Below are 16,729 nucleotides of genomic sequence, written 5' to 3'. Positions count from 1 at the left end.
AGACTTATTGCAGAACATTTTAAAGGGCTTGGGGGGAAAGTATCGAGTGAGGCTTGCTCCACTGAATATTTCAGCCTGGAGGAATTCTTTGAAGTAATGGTCTGCTAAGTAACTTCTCTGCATTGAGCTCGATAGTTCCTCCACACTACTTACAGAAATGATTTTTCTTTCCCGTGCAGCCGGAGTTGAAGAATGTTGTGCGGCGGAGCGGGAGTCGGCCAGGTGTGTGTGCAGCTGGAGGACGGAGCGGTTCCACGTTTTGCCGCTCTCCCGCAGTCTAATGGGTTATTTGTCATCTGCAGAGTAAAGGATTTTTAAAAGTCAAGCCAGGACCGACTCCCTCCCTATCCTTTCTCTCGCCCTCCCTCTCTTTCCCACTACCCCCCTGACACTTGCAATGGGCGATCGATAGGTTATTGATCAACTCTCTCTATCGCCAACCCACCAGACTAATCACCTTAACACCAGCCCAACTGTCTCTCTCTCTCTCTCTCTCTCCCTTCTTCCCTGTTGCTCTCTCTTTCCGTCTCTCGCTCTGTTGCTCTGCTTTTCCACATTTGGGGCTCAGAGGCAGCTTGATAAGTGTTTTCCTCTCTAAAGTAAACACACACAAGCCTTAACTTGTCCCAATATTAAATTCACATGCTTGTGTCTGCCTTCCCAGCTGCCGATAGAATCCATACGAGAGATAAAGGAGGAGAGTCGGCCGCTGTTTGCAGGTATTCTCTTCATCTGTCTCACATTCCTCCCCGGCTCCTCGCTTCCGTCTCGCTCTCTGTCTGTCTTTGTTGGAGGGAAAAATCGATGGCGTGTATGAAACCAGCATCTTTCTGCAGGAGGAGACCTGAGGGGAAGCGGCTCCGCACTAAATCTGGACGCTTCCGCCCGCTCCTTGTTTTGGTTTCAGCTGAATTTCTGAGTTTCTGCCTTCAGAGGCTGATGAGGAGCATCACAAAACATCAACACAGACACTGGTAGCAGCTTTTAAAATGAGACGGGAGATGTGAGGGGTTGAAACGGGCTGTTTTCTGGGAGATCTGTTCACAGCGGAGTCACTTCAGTATGACCTGCAGCTCATGAGTCTGAAAGACTTCACATTCTGCGTCTCGGGCTCCAACGCGGAATCCTCTCACTGTGTGGGAACGGTGCTAACCACTGCTCCACCAGGAGCCGGGCGGAGCTCCATGCAGCCGGGTGGAGCTCCATGCAGCCGGGTGGAGCTCCATGCAGCCGGGTGGAGCTCCATGCAGCCGGGTGGGGCTCCATGCAGCCGGGTGGAGCTCCATGCTTCCCTTTGGGGAACAGCAGCAGCTTCTCCAGCAGGCCGGCCGCCTGCTAACTTTTGTGCTTTGCCTCTGCGAGCTGAAGATAAGACTGTGAGTGACACTGTGGAACAGCAGCTCATCCCCCCCCCGAGCAGAATCAGGATGAACTTTGACCTCTAGATATGAAATCGCAGGAGATGATTCACTCAAGGCAGACACGGCCTCTGCTGGAGCCTGTGATCTGTGAGCGGATTCATCAGAGCAACACGTCGCAGCAGCGCAAACCCTGAATGCGTGAAGGGGCAGATCGGGGGGAGACTTTACATCCGAGACACTGTAAGGCCTGAAATGCCCCGCTCTTATTGCCCCCTGTGCCTATTGCCCCCCTCACCCCCTCTGCTTGTTGCCCTTCCTCAGTAATGATGTGTGAATTCCAGCCTTGCTGTTTATTTTTCAAGCATTTTACTTCCAGACTACAACAAACTGCACAAATGACAAAGCTCTGCAATACTGAACCCCACACACACACACACACACACACACACACACACACACACACCCCTCACAGGAGAATTGATTGACTATTCTGTCTCAATACATCTCTCCTTCTGTTACTTAGCAACCGGAGCCTGAGAGGATATGGATGCTGGAGAAGTTGGACTCTTGTGCATTTTCAGCTGATAAAGAGAAATGATTAATGCAAATGTCACCATTACTGTTGTGAAATGATGAAAAAGTGAAATGGAGACGTACGGCGTGAGGATGCTCTCAGTGCGTCACGCTGAACTTCTGTGTAGAACTCCGGTTCTGACAAAATGATTTCTCTCACAGGAAAACAAACAATTTTTTCACACTGAAAAACCTCCAGAAAGTTTCCCGCAGTGTGTGTGTGTGTGTGTGTGTGTGTGTGTGTGTGTGTGTAGGGCTTCAGATGAGCATCTCCCAGACATGGACGCTTCGCCACATTACCGCAGATGAATTAAACCCGTTTAACTACAGCTGCAACACAAGCAGAGGTGAAGAAAAAAATGCAGAGCGCAGCAGTGGAAACGCTCAATAGGAAAAAACTCCAACGCACCTTCATAAATCCGTAATGTGTTTTGTATCAGGTTGTAAGAAAAACACTTGAGATTAAATTGCTTTGTGCACTGATTCAGTACCAGACTTTTAATAAGCTAAATTACCCAAAACACACACTTCTCCTCTGCTGCACCCAGCAGAAAACAACTGAAAATAACTCATTTTTACTGTATAAATGTAAAGAACAGCACAGACTGGTGACAAAGTGAAGTCTTATTAATAAGAAGTGAAGTAATAAATGCAAAGGTGAAGTAAAGCTGGCCCTATTGACTTTGGACTGTGCAGAAAGCCGGGATGTTTTCTCTTTGTCTGCCTCTGCACACAGTGTTCCTGCTCAAACCACAGTCTCACACCACTTCCACTCGTGGCCAAATAAGTAAACTTTTTACTCAATAACACAAGTTAAAAATTATACATCAGTAGTTTGATCATTTCACAGAGAAAAAAAATACAATCAATGCAATCAATTGTGGTTTGCCACGCAGTCAATGTGGCGTGTTATGATAAGCAGCTGGCTGATTTAGTGGGTTTGACTTTTCTCCTCGTGCATCCAGACACAAAACAGCTAAACTCTGCATTTTGTCAGAATTAAGGAGCCTGTTTGAGCCGGAGGCCTGAACCAAACCTCAGACATGGATCTTCACAGCATCCTGCATCAACTATCAGAAACACCAGAATTCACAAATCACATCGATGCTGACTGACTGCATGGGGAATTTAAAGTTTGTTTTATAAGAACAAGATTTGAGTGTATTTCAAGTTTGTTACGTGCAGCGAGAAGGATGTCAGAAGGTCGAATTTAGATTTACACTTTTAAACTTCATTAAAATAAAGCAAAAAAATCACAGCTGCAGTGATGCACTGTAACACTTATATTTATATATTCGGATATAAATGTAGTGTTGGTCGCTCGCACGTGCACGCACACACACACGCAAGAATATTTTTGCAGACGCAAACTTTCGTAATTATTAAACGAAAAATAAAATTCAGCAGGAACAAATGAACATAATTCCAAAATCTGCTCCATGATATTAACAAATATTATCCAAACAATTTTAAAACCCATTTTCATAAACTGATTTCTTTTTTCTCCTGTTTTTTTAATAATCGAATGATCCATTGACGCAGCATCAATGCAGGTAAATTACGCGCCCACGCGTGTTATTAACGCTATTGAAAGCAGGAGCGCGCGCGCTCGCGCTTTAATGGCCTTTTTGCTCAACAGATAATAAAACAAGACAGCTGACATTTATTTTTGTTTCTGCATATTTCTGGAGTCATGAGCTACAGGTCAGACACCCGAACGATCCGCGCGCAGACGCCTCGGAGGGCGCGCGCAGAGAGGCTGGAGCGATCGATGATCGATACATTGATCGATAGCTGAACTTTAGGAGGGGGGAGCGGTTTGAGCACGAGGCTGGATGAAATCCACACGGAAATGGGAAACTTTTCATTTTGTGGAAATGACTGTTTGCCGACACAGTTTGAATCATCTGCAGGGATTCAAATTAAAGTTGGAGCCACGAAGAGCGTCGAGACTGAAGGCCTCAAATCTTCAGCAAAAACTGCGTGTGTGTGTGTGTGTGTGTGTGTGTGTGTGTGTGTGTGTGTGTGTGTGTGTGTGTGTGTGTGTGTGTGTGCGCGTGTGTGTGTGTGTCTTCCCTGTTTTTTTTAAAACAAAATTATCAGCCGCACGCTTAAATTCCTCACAATTAAATTCCTTCAATGATAAAGCTAATTCCACGTTATTCAATAAATATATTTTAGAGCGTTTTGATAGATTAATCTGTAAAAAATATGAAAATATAAAAACTTCTGAGCATAAATCCGCAGGCTGTGTTGTTTATTTTAAAGCAATCCGTTGTAGTGTTTGGATTTTTATTTCTTGTGAAATGCGTTTTAAGGTGATCTGGATGATTTTGCGGCGCATCTCAGGCTGAAATAAAAACACTATAAGCTGTATTTCTTTTTTATTTTTCATTTTAGTGAAACACTGGCGTACGGGTGTGAACGGTGGCATTTTTCACATTTATTTATCAATTTGTGGTTTTATAATTGACGCAGTAAAAGACAGCAAAGCGACGCAAAAATCTATTTAATCTATAAAAATAAAAACAGAAAATCGTCAGAACAATAAACAAGCTAATGCTCTTCACACACACACACACACACACACACACACACACACACACACACACACACACACACACACACACACAGACAGTAAGATAAAACAGTGAGATTCTGCATATCGGCCTTCCTCGGATGAAGCGGATGTTTTGCGCATCAGTCAGCGGCACGCGGAGCTCGGTCACACAGAACGTGGACCCACATTATTTATTATTATTATTATTATTATTATTATTATTATTATTATTATTATTATTATTATTATTATTATTATTAATTTCCTGTGACCCAGACCTGGAAGGGAGATCATGGTTGAACAAGATAAGAGGCCTATAAATTGATTTCTAATAATAAATGATAAATCCTCCCTAAGTCCGACCGGCCTTCCTGTATCCTCCATAAAGTCTGTTCCACCGTTTCAGTGCAGATTTTGCGCCGTTTGTCTGTTTTTTTCCGCACACAATCTGCGCGTAAAGTTCATCCACACAGAACTAGCTGCGTGCGCTCTCTCGCGCGCCTGCAGGATCCTAACTTCGTGACCTCCGTCACCCCCCTCCCCCACCCCCAGCCACCCCTCCCGCCCCCACCCGGCCTGCTCCACGTCATTAATCTCTGTCAGTCAATACTTCGACCAGGTTTATCACTAAGCGCATAAATGCAAAACCATACAGTCCGTGGGAAAACAAAGTTTATCTGTGAGGAACTGTAAACAGATACGGACGGTAAGGTTGCTTTTTTTTTTTTTTGTTTTGTATTCTGAGTTGGGACTTTGCTCTGTCTGTCTGTGCCACTCGCGCACAGTCAAGAAAGCGGGTTACGCGTATGCACGATCAGAAGAAAAAAAAAAACAGAAAACGAGGAGAAAATATAAATGAAGAAAAGAATCCCACCAGACTGAGAACATCATTCAGGGCTCCGTCCTCTGGATGAAACGCTCGAAAGTTCTTCACTGTGATGATGAGATCAGAAGTTTGCAGTCCGGTGAGAGAGACCGTGAAGGAAACGCTGCTCGTGCCCGCCCCGTATTTTAAATACAGCGAGGCGCGCTCCCGGCTGGCTGACACAGAGCGCAGCGCTGTTGGACCAGAGATGAGATACAACCCGGAGAGCTGCCAGCCACAGGAACGCTCTCAGCCCCACACGACGGCGCGGACCGGCTCGGTTCGGAACGGCGGCACCACTTCCCCTCGCCTCCCCGGATCGATCGGGGGATTTTAATCGATGGATCGGCGTTCAGACGGTTTGCTGGTTTTATTGCTCCGGGAGGGCTGAAGGGGGGAGAAGAAGCGCGTGTCCCTGAGACAGAAAGTGAGCGACGGGGGAGCGGGCGGGAGGGTGGGACTGGACCGGGGAGCAGACCTCAGCGATGGAGCTCACCATGGAGAACCTCCACAGCGTCTCCTCGCACTCCCAGGCGGGGGACCTGATGAGCTCCCCGCACGGCCGGCCGTCGACGTCCCCCGGCTCCGCTTCCCGGAACCTGGTCCCGCACGCTCCGGGCGCGCGGTCCGCCATGGTGTCCGGCATGGCCTCGCTCCTGGAGGGGTCCGGCGGGGACTACCGGACAGACCCGTCCGCCTTGTCCGGACACCTCCACTCGTCCATCAGCATGTGCGAGACCGGGATGAGCCTTAGCAACACGTACACCACCCTGACCCCCCTGCAGCATCTACCTCCGATCTCCACCGTGGCCGATAAGTTTCACCACCCGCACTCGCACCACCACGCGGCCGCGCACCCGCGCCTCTCCGCCGGGAACGTCAGCGGGAGCTTCACGCTGATGCGGGACGACCACCGGGGGCTCGCCTCCATGGGGAACCTGTACAGCCACTACCCCAAAGAGATGTCGGTGTCCGGGATGGGCCACGGGTCGCTGTCCCCGCTGTCCAGCGGGCTCGGCTCTCTGCACAACTCCCAGCAGCCGCTCTCAGCCTACGGCCCCAGCGCGCACCTCTCCACCGACGCTAAGATGCTCTCTCCGGTGTCCGGGTTCGAGTCCCACGCGTCCATGCTGTCCCGGAGCGACCAGGAGCACCTGGCCAGGAGTTTAGGGGGCCACGGCCACGGCATGATCTCCAACCTGAACGGCATGCACCACCACCCGCACAGCCACCTCCACTCCCAGGCCAACGGCGCGGTGATGCTGGGGGACCGGGAGAGGCACGGCCACGGGGCCGGCCAGGGAGTGTCCGGGTCAGGCATCCAGGCGGAGGAGATCAACACGAAGGAGGTGGCTCAGAGGATAACGGCGGAGCTCAAGAGGTATTCCATCCCGCAGGCCATATTCGCCCAGAGGATCTTAAGCCGGTCGCAGGGAACCCTGTCAGACCTGCTCCGGAACCCCAAACCCTGGAGTAAGCTCAAGTCAGGCCGCGAGACCTTCAGGAGGATGTGGAAGTGGCTGCAGGAGCCCGAGTTTCAGAGGATGTCTGCGCTCCGACTGGCCGGTAAGACACACTCGCTTCACACACACTATTCCAGATCATACACAGTGTGAGGGAGCAGGCCAGACTCCAGCCAGGTTACAAACAGTGTGAGCGAGCAGGCCAGACTCCAACCAGGTTACAAACAGTGTGAGCGAGCAGGCCAGACATCAACAGACACACAGGAGGCCTGAGGAGGTTCAGCACCGCGGACAGCTCCGTGCGCAGAGGCACAGCGGCTTCATTCATAAAAACACACCTTTCCTGATTCTCTAAGCGACACAGAGTGAAAACAGAGACATGTGTCACAGTTCAGATGCCACTCTTTATGTCAATGTGCGTTTACGCGCGCAATTGTGAACAGAATCTGCAGGTCGACAGCTTTGATCTGCACTCTGCGAATCGCGATTGATTGTCAGCAAAGCTCGCAGTGGTCCTCCCGACGCCTGCGTGTGTATGTGTGTGTAGGTGTGTGTCCAACACACAGCGGCGGTGGTGATGGGGCTACTGGGCCAACTAGTTGCGCGGGTGACCCCAGGCTGCCTGATCAATACGCCAGTTCCCACTCTCCCTTTTAAATGTGGCACACGGATCGATACTCGTATCGGAGCTGAAAGACGCAATAACCGCACGGCGTCTCCGGCTTTTCATTTAGTGCTCTGGAGTAAAGGCTCTAAATTTAGAGCAGGCGCAGGTAGGATGCTTCTCACTCGGTCCTGGTGACTCCGACACTTTCCAGCGGAGCGCAACGTGCCCGCCGACTTCATCCCCATGCCATCTAAACCCCGTCAGGCTGCACACACACACAGGGCCCGCATCGTTTAGTCATGCACAAAAAGACTTGAATACACGGAATATACCGCTGTATCTCTGAATCCAGCCCTGCTGATGTGATCCCACAGATCTATCTCAAGGCAACCTTGAGCTGCACGAACCGTTCTGATGAAATATTGATTGCAACTGGGGTGTGGATTGGTAACATGGACCAGTACAAACAAGAAAACAGAGAATACCCAGGGTTTTGAAGAGAAACACAAAGGGGGCCAGAGGTAATAGAAATGTTCACCACATCTCCTTCCAAATAGCTTCCAGCGACAACAAACCACAAGTTGAACAGATAGATAGATAGATAGATAGATAGATAGATAGATAGATAGATAGATAGATAGATAGATAGATAGATGGGGATTAGGAGCTGAGGCTGTGAGTGTCATTAATAGTGTTGCTCTGTCCTTTCAGTGTTTGCCTGGCTTTGCACATAGGAGATCAATAAGGCCGTTTCCCCTTCCCAACCCCCTTCTCTCCCACTCCCTGGTGTTTCTCTCTCTCTCTCTTTCTCTCTCTCTCTTTCTCTCTGCAGCATATGACAATAATATCACTAATCTTTCACTGGTTATCCTGGCAACAGGCGCGCAGGCTGTTTGGCGCCATGGACGCAAAAAAGAACAAATCAAAAATGAAAACTGAGTGGAAGAACGAGAGAGAGAGAGAGAGAGAGAGAGAGAGAGAGAGAGAGAGAGAGAGAGGGAGGGAGAGGGAGAGGGAGAGAGAGAGAGAGGGAGAGAGAGTCAAACAATGCACAGAGCCGATGTTTCCCATCCTCCCTGCTCTCTCCGGGCCAGACCCATCTTTCAATGCCCGTCAAACTTACTTGTGCCATTAAAGATTAATACCAGTCTGATGTTTCTCATATTTTCTGAGGAACCCAAATGGACCAAATTGGAAGCGTACAAAACTTCAGTCAACTCGGTTTAAGTGCAAAAGCGAGAAAAGCAAAACTGACATATGGAAAAAAAGAAAGAAAAAAAAAGAAAAAGAAAGAGAGAGCTGCAGGAGCTGGGAGATGCCATTGATTGAGTGAGGGCAGGCAGGTTTGGGCTTTGTGTGAACAGCCAGATAGAGGCAGGGTAGTGAAAGGATCAATACCGACCTTAATAATTGATAAGTATAAGGGAGACGGAGGCGAGAGGGGAAGAAAGAGAGAGGCAGGGAGAGGTGGTGTAACAGCATCTTCTAGGTAAGCAAAGTCAAATCTGTGGTTAACAGTTGAGGACCACACACACCCATCCTCCTGCCTAAACACCGCGGCGCGGGGTGTGTAAGTGCTTTAGAAAAGCGCTGTTTACACCCCAAACATCCTGTGAAACATCAATACCTCACATCTAACACTGACCGGGATGGCGGAGGCTGAAAACTGGCACCGAGACGCACCGACGAGGCCCCGTCTGAGCGAGGAAAGAGCAGCGTTCCGGGTGAAACCGAGGGCTGCGAGGCTGCGGGTGCTTCAACACAAACATGTAAAAGCTCGGCGCTGAAGAGGCTCTTACAGTAGACAAAGGGCATCCGAGCATCCAGATGTAGTAATGAGCGCGTTCTGCTCGTGTCAGCGGATCCTCGGCAATCCAAGGTTGTGATGTCATTTGATTTTAAAGGTTGCTATGCTTTATGGGGTTTGTAATGCGTCTTTATGGAGGCCCGCGAGCACATTTCACCCAGTGCGCGCCTGTGCGCGCGCGCGTGTGTGTGTACATGCGTGGCCCGTGTGTGCGAGTGCTTCCACATGCACATGTGTGTGTGACTGGGTTATAGAGTGTGTCTGCACTATACATTGTTCAGGCTTATCTGACTCGCTCTGAATCGGTATTGATTTCCTCTCTTCTGCTCTCCTCGGCTCTCTCATATTCTCCCCCCCCCCCCCCCCCCCCCCCCCCCCACCTCCCTCTCTCTCTCTCTCTCTCTCTCTCTCTCCCTTCCTTCTCTCCCTGCCTCCCCCTTCTTTTTCTTCTGGCTCTGTACCAGCATCAGCAAAACAGATCCTTTGCCTTCCAGCCTTAATTCATTTCTGCTTTCTGGTCATCTCTTTCTGGGAAGCCGTTTTGCATGTACAGCCACCAGTGGCGTGAAACATTCCGCTGTGACCGAACAGAGAGGCGAAAACAGCAAAACCTCCAAAACTCTCATTTCATCCGGATATCGTCTCGTCAAATCGCTCTAATTGACAGGGAAACGAGGCTGTGCAGGACGCTTTCCATTTAAAAATCTTAAACTTATACCACGCACGCAGTCTTAATTCCACTCGTTTCCGTTACAAACGACACCGTGTGTCTGCTTAATGTGCAGGTTCTTGGATCACGCGCACTGAGGAAGGCCTGGCGGTGCTGAAAGAACAGCTCCCTCTGTTCGCCGCTAAATGTGCCAATAAAACCTTTTAAAGCCGCGATTGCTTTAATTAGTCAGGCTTGAATTACAACTTTTCAGGTGTGAAACCTTCAACTTTTCCTGTATTTGTCACGTTAATCGCCGCGCAGGTGTGTGAAGTGTCAAAGCCTCACAAAATCACTATTTTATTATTCTTTTAACAAAGCCAGATATCATCTGATTAATTGATAATTACAGCGTAATTAAGACCATTTTGGTAATTTGTACAGAGTTATTTCCGATGCAGAGGCACGTCGGGTGACGTCTGGATTAGTGCGAAAAGGTCACAAGTTCGAATCCCGGTCGCGGCGTCGTGCGTAAAAACGGAGCTGATCCACGGCGCGAGCTGACTTTCTGTGATAATCCCTGTAAAGAGAGCAGCTGAACAGACGCTTCTTCTACACCTTTATTCTTGAAATTTAATTATTTAACACACCGATAATTTATTTTTTATAAATCCAAATATCACAGACTATTGTTGTTGTTGTTACTGTTTCTTGTAAATATAATTCCGATGCTTCTTTCATTTTATTCACTGCTAATTATTTAGCTTGTTTTTAGGTTATTCTTCTTAATCCTCATAAAATAGCTGGAAATGTAGTATTATGTTTCAGTAACGACTAAAAGATTTGTCAAGACTTAAAGCTGTGAGTGAATATCCCGAGGCATCATTTTTATTTTCAAAATCACATTTTTTTCTTGGACAAAGCATCTTTCTTTTTCGTATCTTCCATTAAATGCGCGTGTGTGAGGATTTACCACTGCAGGAAAATACATAACAGTAGCACCTCTCTCAATTTTTAACTCATCTGTCTTTTTATGGAATTATTAATTCAGGAGAAACAGACTGAAGAAATACAGAAGTTGTCACTTTTTTCATTTCGAACTGTTTCTAAAAATCCGCCCCCACGTCTGAACGTGAAGCCTGTGCTCTCTGGAAAATAAACAGAAATCAGCTTGAATGGAATTCAGTCTTGAGTCGAAGTATTTGGTGTTTTAGTCGGAGGAGAGGAAGAGACATAAATAAAGCGTTTAAAGTGGCGCACGGCGCGCGGACGCTTTATGGACTCCGGGCCGATACGTGACGGGCTGTAAAGCTGCAGATCCGTCCACGCACGCCACGCGCACGCCACGACACGGGCTTTGCACTGACACAGACACACACACACACACACACGCGCGACAGCTTTCAAATAAGCCCAATAGTGATCTGTGGAGTGTTTTAGGGATGAGGGTGCGTTATGGCGCACGGCGGCTCCAGGTGGAGGTGGGATGGGGGGGTGGAGGGGTGGGGGGGGCAGTCCAGACAATGAATAGGCCTATAATATGATCAATAGAATCAATAAGCGTACATCTGAGAGGTGTGACAGAGAGTGATTGACACCAAACTGTTTCTCGCCTGCAGTAGTCCGTCCCGGGCGGGAGAGGGCCCGTCTCACCGCACACAAAGCCCGGTCGCATCCCTCCGTCCAGGCGCCGCCTAGCAGCAGCACGGTGCGGTTAGTTCACCGTCTGCCCCTCATGACACACACACACACACACACACACACACACACACACACACACACACACACACACACACACACACACACACACACACACACACACACACACACAGGTGGAGGACAGGGGCGCAGAGAGTTAGAGTTCTGCTCAGGACTGATCTCTTTAACACTCAGTCTAGAGGAAATAAACACTCTGGTTGTCTGTTTAGTGTTTCTTCATTTCTTCGTTTTGTTGGTCGTTTCTCTTTGTAAAAAGGTTGCAGCTAAAACTTTTCCTTCTGAAGTGCAGATATTAGATTTAATTGTGTGAATGCTGAGGCATTCATTAAATCTTAAAACCAGTTTTAGCTTTGTCAGTATTTATCCAGGTAAAAAGTATTACTCTTATAAAGTCAAATCCAGACCAATGGTTCACTGTTACACTGCTCTAATAAAATGATTGGTGGTATCTTTAACTCAGTGAGGTGATTAATAAGATTTGAAGAGAATCCCCCCCCACGCTGAAGCTCCGCCCCTCCTCCATCTCTTTGTGTGTTTGCTTCCTTCATTTCACCAGATGACAGGATGAAGTTAGACTCCCCTGCACTGATCTGTTTATTCTCACTGTACCTTGAGTTCATGCAGCCTCACTGAGAGTGTCCAGTTTCCTCCTGCACGTTCAACACTTCCAAACAGCAGACAGAGCGTCGTCTCCGTCTCCGCCGCTCGGCGTGTTCTGCGAGCAGAGGGAAGCCGGAGCACCCTGACCTTCAGAGCAGGCCCGTGTTTGTGCAGAGTTTCAGACCTCCGGGTTGTTTTCAGACTCATCTGCTGAAGGAGCAGGGTCGCCCTCGGCGCAGATTTAATCTCAGTTTGACACGACTTAAAGATTTTGAAGTCAATCGTTGACTTTTTGACCCGGGCTGAGGTTCCTTTCAGGTCATTTTTATGATTGTCAGTCAATTTAAAGGTTTTTAAGAGGAACATTTCTCGGCGTGAGCGTGTCTGGTACGGTTTGAAGCGACTGGCTGGTCACAGGTTGGTTTCCAGTGCGGATTCTGCAGTTGCAGAGGTCGTAGAGCGCGAGGCCTCCAGCTCCAGTCGACACTCTGAGAGGGAAAGCAGACACAACAGCAGCCACTTAAAGTCGTAAAGCGGAGCTGCTCTTAAACGGGACACGAGTGCAGCTTAACACGGCGAGCGAGTTAATCTTTGGTGGAGTAAGAGGTGGAGATTAAACGGAGTGGCGGCGGGCTGCTGCCTTTCGGCGTCGTTGACACCGGGACACACGGAGGAAGTGGCACTCCAGCTGCTTGTCTCTTCACAGAAGCCCATTTAGTAATGAGGCGGCTAAAGATAGGCCAGGGCGCTTCGCCTGCGTCTCCGGAGAGGCCCTCTAATGAGCGGCTCCCTCTCCTCCCTCCCTGTGGTCCTATCTGCCGCTGCAGCGGGGGAGCTTTGGGGGCGCCCAGGACTCTCATTTGAAATTGACCTATTGATTATCTGAAATATGTAGTGACCGGGGCCCGGGCGCCGTGCTAACTCCCCGCCTGCTCATGGCGCCGCTCGCCGAGGCCTCGGAGCTGCGGGAGGAGAGGCGGAGTGGTGTTGGCATTGTAAAATGGCCGGTAGCAGAAGTTGTTGGAAAACAGGCATTACATATTAAATTATCACTATATTAGCACTAGCATTCAGTCATTACATTAGGGAGTATTGAGTTTGGTTGGAGACAGCACTTAGAGAGCCTGGAGGAGATTCTGGCATGGCTGGGCCTGAACCAATTGAATAAACGTTCCATGAAATGGTTCTGAAGTGCGGATCAATCAATATGGGGGCTATCAATCTGAGGGCAAATTAAAACAATTGAGAAAAACAACAAGAGGAAAACAGTTGAGGAAGTGGAGCAGGGACAGAGTGATGCGTCTGTGGAAGGGGACGAAACACACCGCCGACACTCTGCAGAGGGGAAATTTCTCTGTAATTATGCTTTGCTTGCAGTAACAAAGCATGAACAATGGCCGCTCGCGCACACGCGCACGCTCGCTTGCACACAGGCATGCATACACATGTGCACATCCATATTGATCCCCACCTCACAGTCAAATCTGTTTACTGCTGTTGTCTAAACCTGCTGTAAAGTCATCAATCATTTGCATACACTGCGGCCATCCTCCACCCTGCCTCCACGTCTGGAGGAAACATCTCTCAGTATTTCCAGCACGGCACCAAACCCAATCTGATGTTTTTTTGGTAGTTTTTAATACAAAGGGTCTGATTTGACTCGTTCCTTTGTGCTCCTCGCGCTCCACGCTGGATGACTGCCACTCTTTTCAGCCTCATCTCCTTTGTTCTTCCACAGATAAACAATTTCTTCTCATCTGTCTGTCACGGTGCGCGTTCGCGAGCTCCAATCCGAGGCGCGCGCGCACACGCCCGCCCGCACGCACACGTGCACACACCTCGCTCTCGCGGATCGATGGGGATCGATCGGGTGGGGAAGGGAGCCCTGATTACTGGACCACGTGTTCGGGAGAAAACCGCGGAAAATCGATCATTGCAGCTTTTTAGGGCAGCAGAACAGAACAGACTCCCTCCAGTCTCCACAGCAGAGCGCATCCAGTGTCAGCATTTCACTGCACGCTTCTCCAGTTTCAGGAGACACGCAGGCCCCACCGCCTCAACACAGCCCACAGACACGGCGCGCACATCCTGCAACACGGAGCACGGATCCTCCAACATGCAGCTCTTTAAACACAGATCCTGCAACACACAGCTCCTCTCAGACCCCGGCGCTGCCCAGCTTCTCTCAGATGAACACTGACTTGCCTTGAAATGTTTGCTTCTTGCTTTCTTCACGCTCAAACCACTTCCTGAGATGTTTGCATTCTCTTTCCCTGTGTGGGATTCGCAGGGAGAATCTGGAGTGATGCCTTTTCTTTTTAAAATCTGAGAAAAAAACAATAAATTTAAAGCAGAGTTGGTTTTATTAGAAGTGTAATAGAAGAGAAATGAGATGATAAAATAAGCCTGATCATAACAACCTGTGAAATAGTAACAGCAGCTACCAGAGAGGAAATATTTCAAATTAAAAGCAACATGAAAAGAGTTAAAAAAAAACCTCAAACAAATGAGATCTCATGATTTGAATTATATTTTGTTCAAAAACCAGAATGACGGCTTTATGAGACAGAGCATGTGAGAGGTCTGTGGGTGGAGGAGGGTGGAGGAGGGTGGAGCAGCACAGTCCGCCTCCACCTGCCTTTGTTTTCCACGTTCCTCTGAACGCTGCAGTCGGACGCTTCTCTCACTTCCCTCACTACAAACTGGATTACTGCTGAACACACACCAACAACGGACTCATCAGGCTTTAAGTGGTGCTGAACTAATACATAAAACTGCTCCGGGGAGTGAAAACAATCTGCTATTGAAAAGGACCGAAATGAAGAAACTCGTAGAAAACGACTTCACTCCGCTTCATCAATACTTTTAATTCTGGTCGCAGCGCCGCTACTGTAAAGCCTCCACGTCTAAACTTAGATTATAGACTAATTGCTTTGATTTTTTCTCTTTCTCTAGATACAAAAGACCAAAGTCTCAGAACATTATAATCACACACAACAGATAGATAGATTAATATTAACTGAAAGTAGTGCTGTAGATGTAAAATCCTGTTATTTTAAAACCTGAAGGAGGATTTTCTGAACAGTAAAAGTTGTCAGGTGATCTCAGTTTGAAGCTTAGAGTATATAGTTTATTCTGCAGCCTTCAGCCACAGATCACTGCATGCCCCCCTGCCCTCCATCACCGTTCCCTCTGCATGTCTGACCTGATCACCTCTCGCCCTGACCGCTGCTGATCACTGTCCTCCCTCCTCCTCGCAGCATGTAAACGTAAGGAGGAGGACCGAGGCCGGGAGCGCAGCCAGGTGCCCAAGAAGCAGCGGCTGGTCTTCACCGACCTGCAGCGCCGCACCCTGGTAGCCATCTTCCGGGAGAACCGGCGGCCGTCCAAGGAGATGCAGGTCACCATCTCCCAGCAGCTGGGCCTGGAGCTCTCCACCGTCTCCAACTTCTTCATGAACTCTCGCCGCCGCTGCCCGGACCGCTGGGACGCGGAGGAGCACGGCCACGGCGTGCACGCGCACGGCCACGTGCACACGCCTCACGGGACCGGCGGCGGCGGCAACAGCGGCGCGTCCCCGCTGCAACCTGGCACCTCCTCCTCCGCGGCCACCTTCTCCAAGGCCTGAGGCGGAGGAGGACTCCTGACTGTAGTCCTGCACAGCTCCGACCCAGCTGCTGCAGGCCTCCCTGGGGCAGCTGGGTCCGACCGTCTCCACCGCCCATGGGTTTTCTTTTGACCTGAATGTCATTCTGATGTGCATTACATAAAAAAAGAAAAAAAAAAAAAAAAGAAAAAAACAACCAAAAAACCAAACCTGGCTTTATAATGAAGGATCCAAAAGCTTTAACTCGAGTTTACATTCGAACCAAAAATGTGTGAAACCAAAGAAGTCCATGTGGGTCTGCGCCGACGCCTCCAGAGAGGACTTTGTTTCAGGGAACCGGAAGCTTAGAGAGAGCCGAGTCTCTTCAGAACCACCAGTCCGCCGCTCCCCTTTCCTCTGACACCGACCGAGCGGCGCCACCTGCCAGCCTGTGTTGTTGCATGTGTGTGTGTCGTGCATGCGCGTAAAGTTCACTGATACGTGTGCTGCAGGGTCCAAACCTCGGTCCAGACCCGGGTCCAAACCCTCTGCAGGGCCCAAACCCTCTGGAGGGCCCAAACCCAATGAAGGATCCAAATCAGAGTTCAAACCCAATACATGGTCCAAATCTGAGTCCAAACCCTCAGCAGGGCCCAAACCAGGTTCCAAACCCCCTGCAGGGTCTGAACCCTCGACAGCAGGGGCGTTTAGCTCAGATCCTGGACGGAGGCAGCCCTGCATGTTCTCCCTGCTCCACCACAGCTGAAGGTTCCAGCACCAAGTCCAGCAGAAAGTCTGATGATGAGCCTCGTTACGATCGGCTGTGTTGAAGCAGGGAGAGCATGGCAACTCTGGCCCTCCAGGATCTGAGATGGACACCCCCATACAGGGAGTCCAAACCCTCTGCAGTGCCTGAGCCTGGGTCTAAATCCTCTTTGG

At 49.3% G+C, this 16,729-nt stretch overlaps 1 protein-coding gene across 2 annotated transcripts; it reads left to right on the top strand.

The window, feature by feature from the left end:
* Window positions 1–5,844: 5,844 nt before the first annotated feature.
* Window positions 5,845–15,832, top strand: onecut3b (one cut homeobox 3b). 2 transcript variants are annotated; one of them, XM_030114160.1, is made up of 3 exons: window positions 5,845–6,925; window positions 15,465–15,702; window positions 15,772–15,832. In XM_030114160.1, the coding sequence occupies exons 1-3, from the start codon at window positions 5,845–5,847 to the stop codon at window positions 15,830–15,832; spliced, it is 1,380 nt and encodes a 459-aa protein (XP_029970020.1). The 2 variants fall into 2 exon arrangements, with proteins under 2 accessions (XP_029970020.1, XP_029970019.1); XM_030114159.1 differs by having other exon boundaries at window positions 15,465–15,832.
* The last annotated feature ends 897 nt before the right edge of the window (window positions 15,833–16,729 follow it).

The sequence above is a fragment of the Salarias fasciatus genome, chromosome 18 (genome assembly GCF_902148845.1).
Source record: "Salarias fasciatus chromosome 18, fSalaFa1.1, whole genome shotgun sequence".
NCBI lineage: Eukaryota > Metazoa > Chordata > Actinopteri > Blenniiformes > Blenniidae > Salarias > Salarias fasciatus.
This window is presented reverse-complemented; position numbering and strand designations above follow the sequence as displayed.

Excerpts from the sequence above, each read along its gene's own strand:
- onecut3b (XM_030114159.1), top strand. The coding sequence starts at position 5,845 with ATGGAGCTCACCATGGAGAACCTCCACAGCGTCTCCTCGCACTCCCAG. Across the intron at positions 6,926-15,464 it reads GTCTGCGCTCCGACTGGCCG|CATGTAAACGTAAGGAGGAG; the intron begins GTAAGACACACT and ends TCCTCCTCGCAG.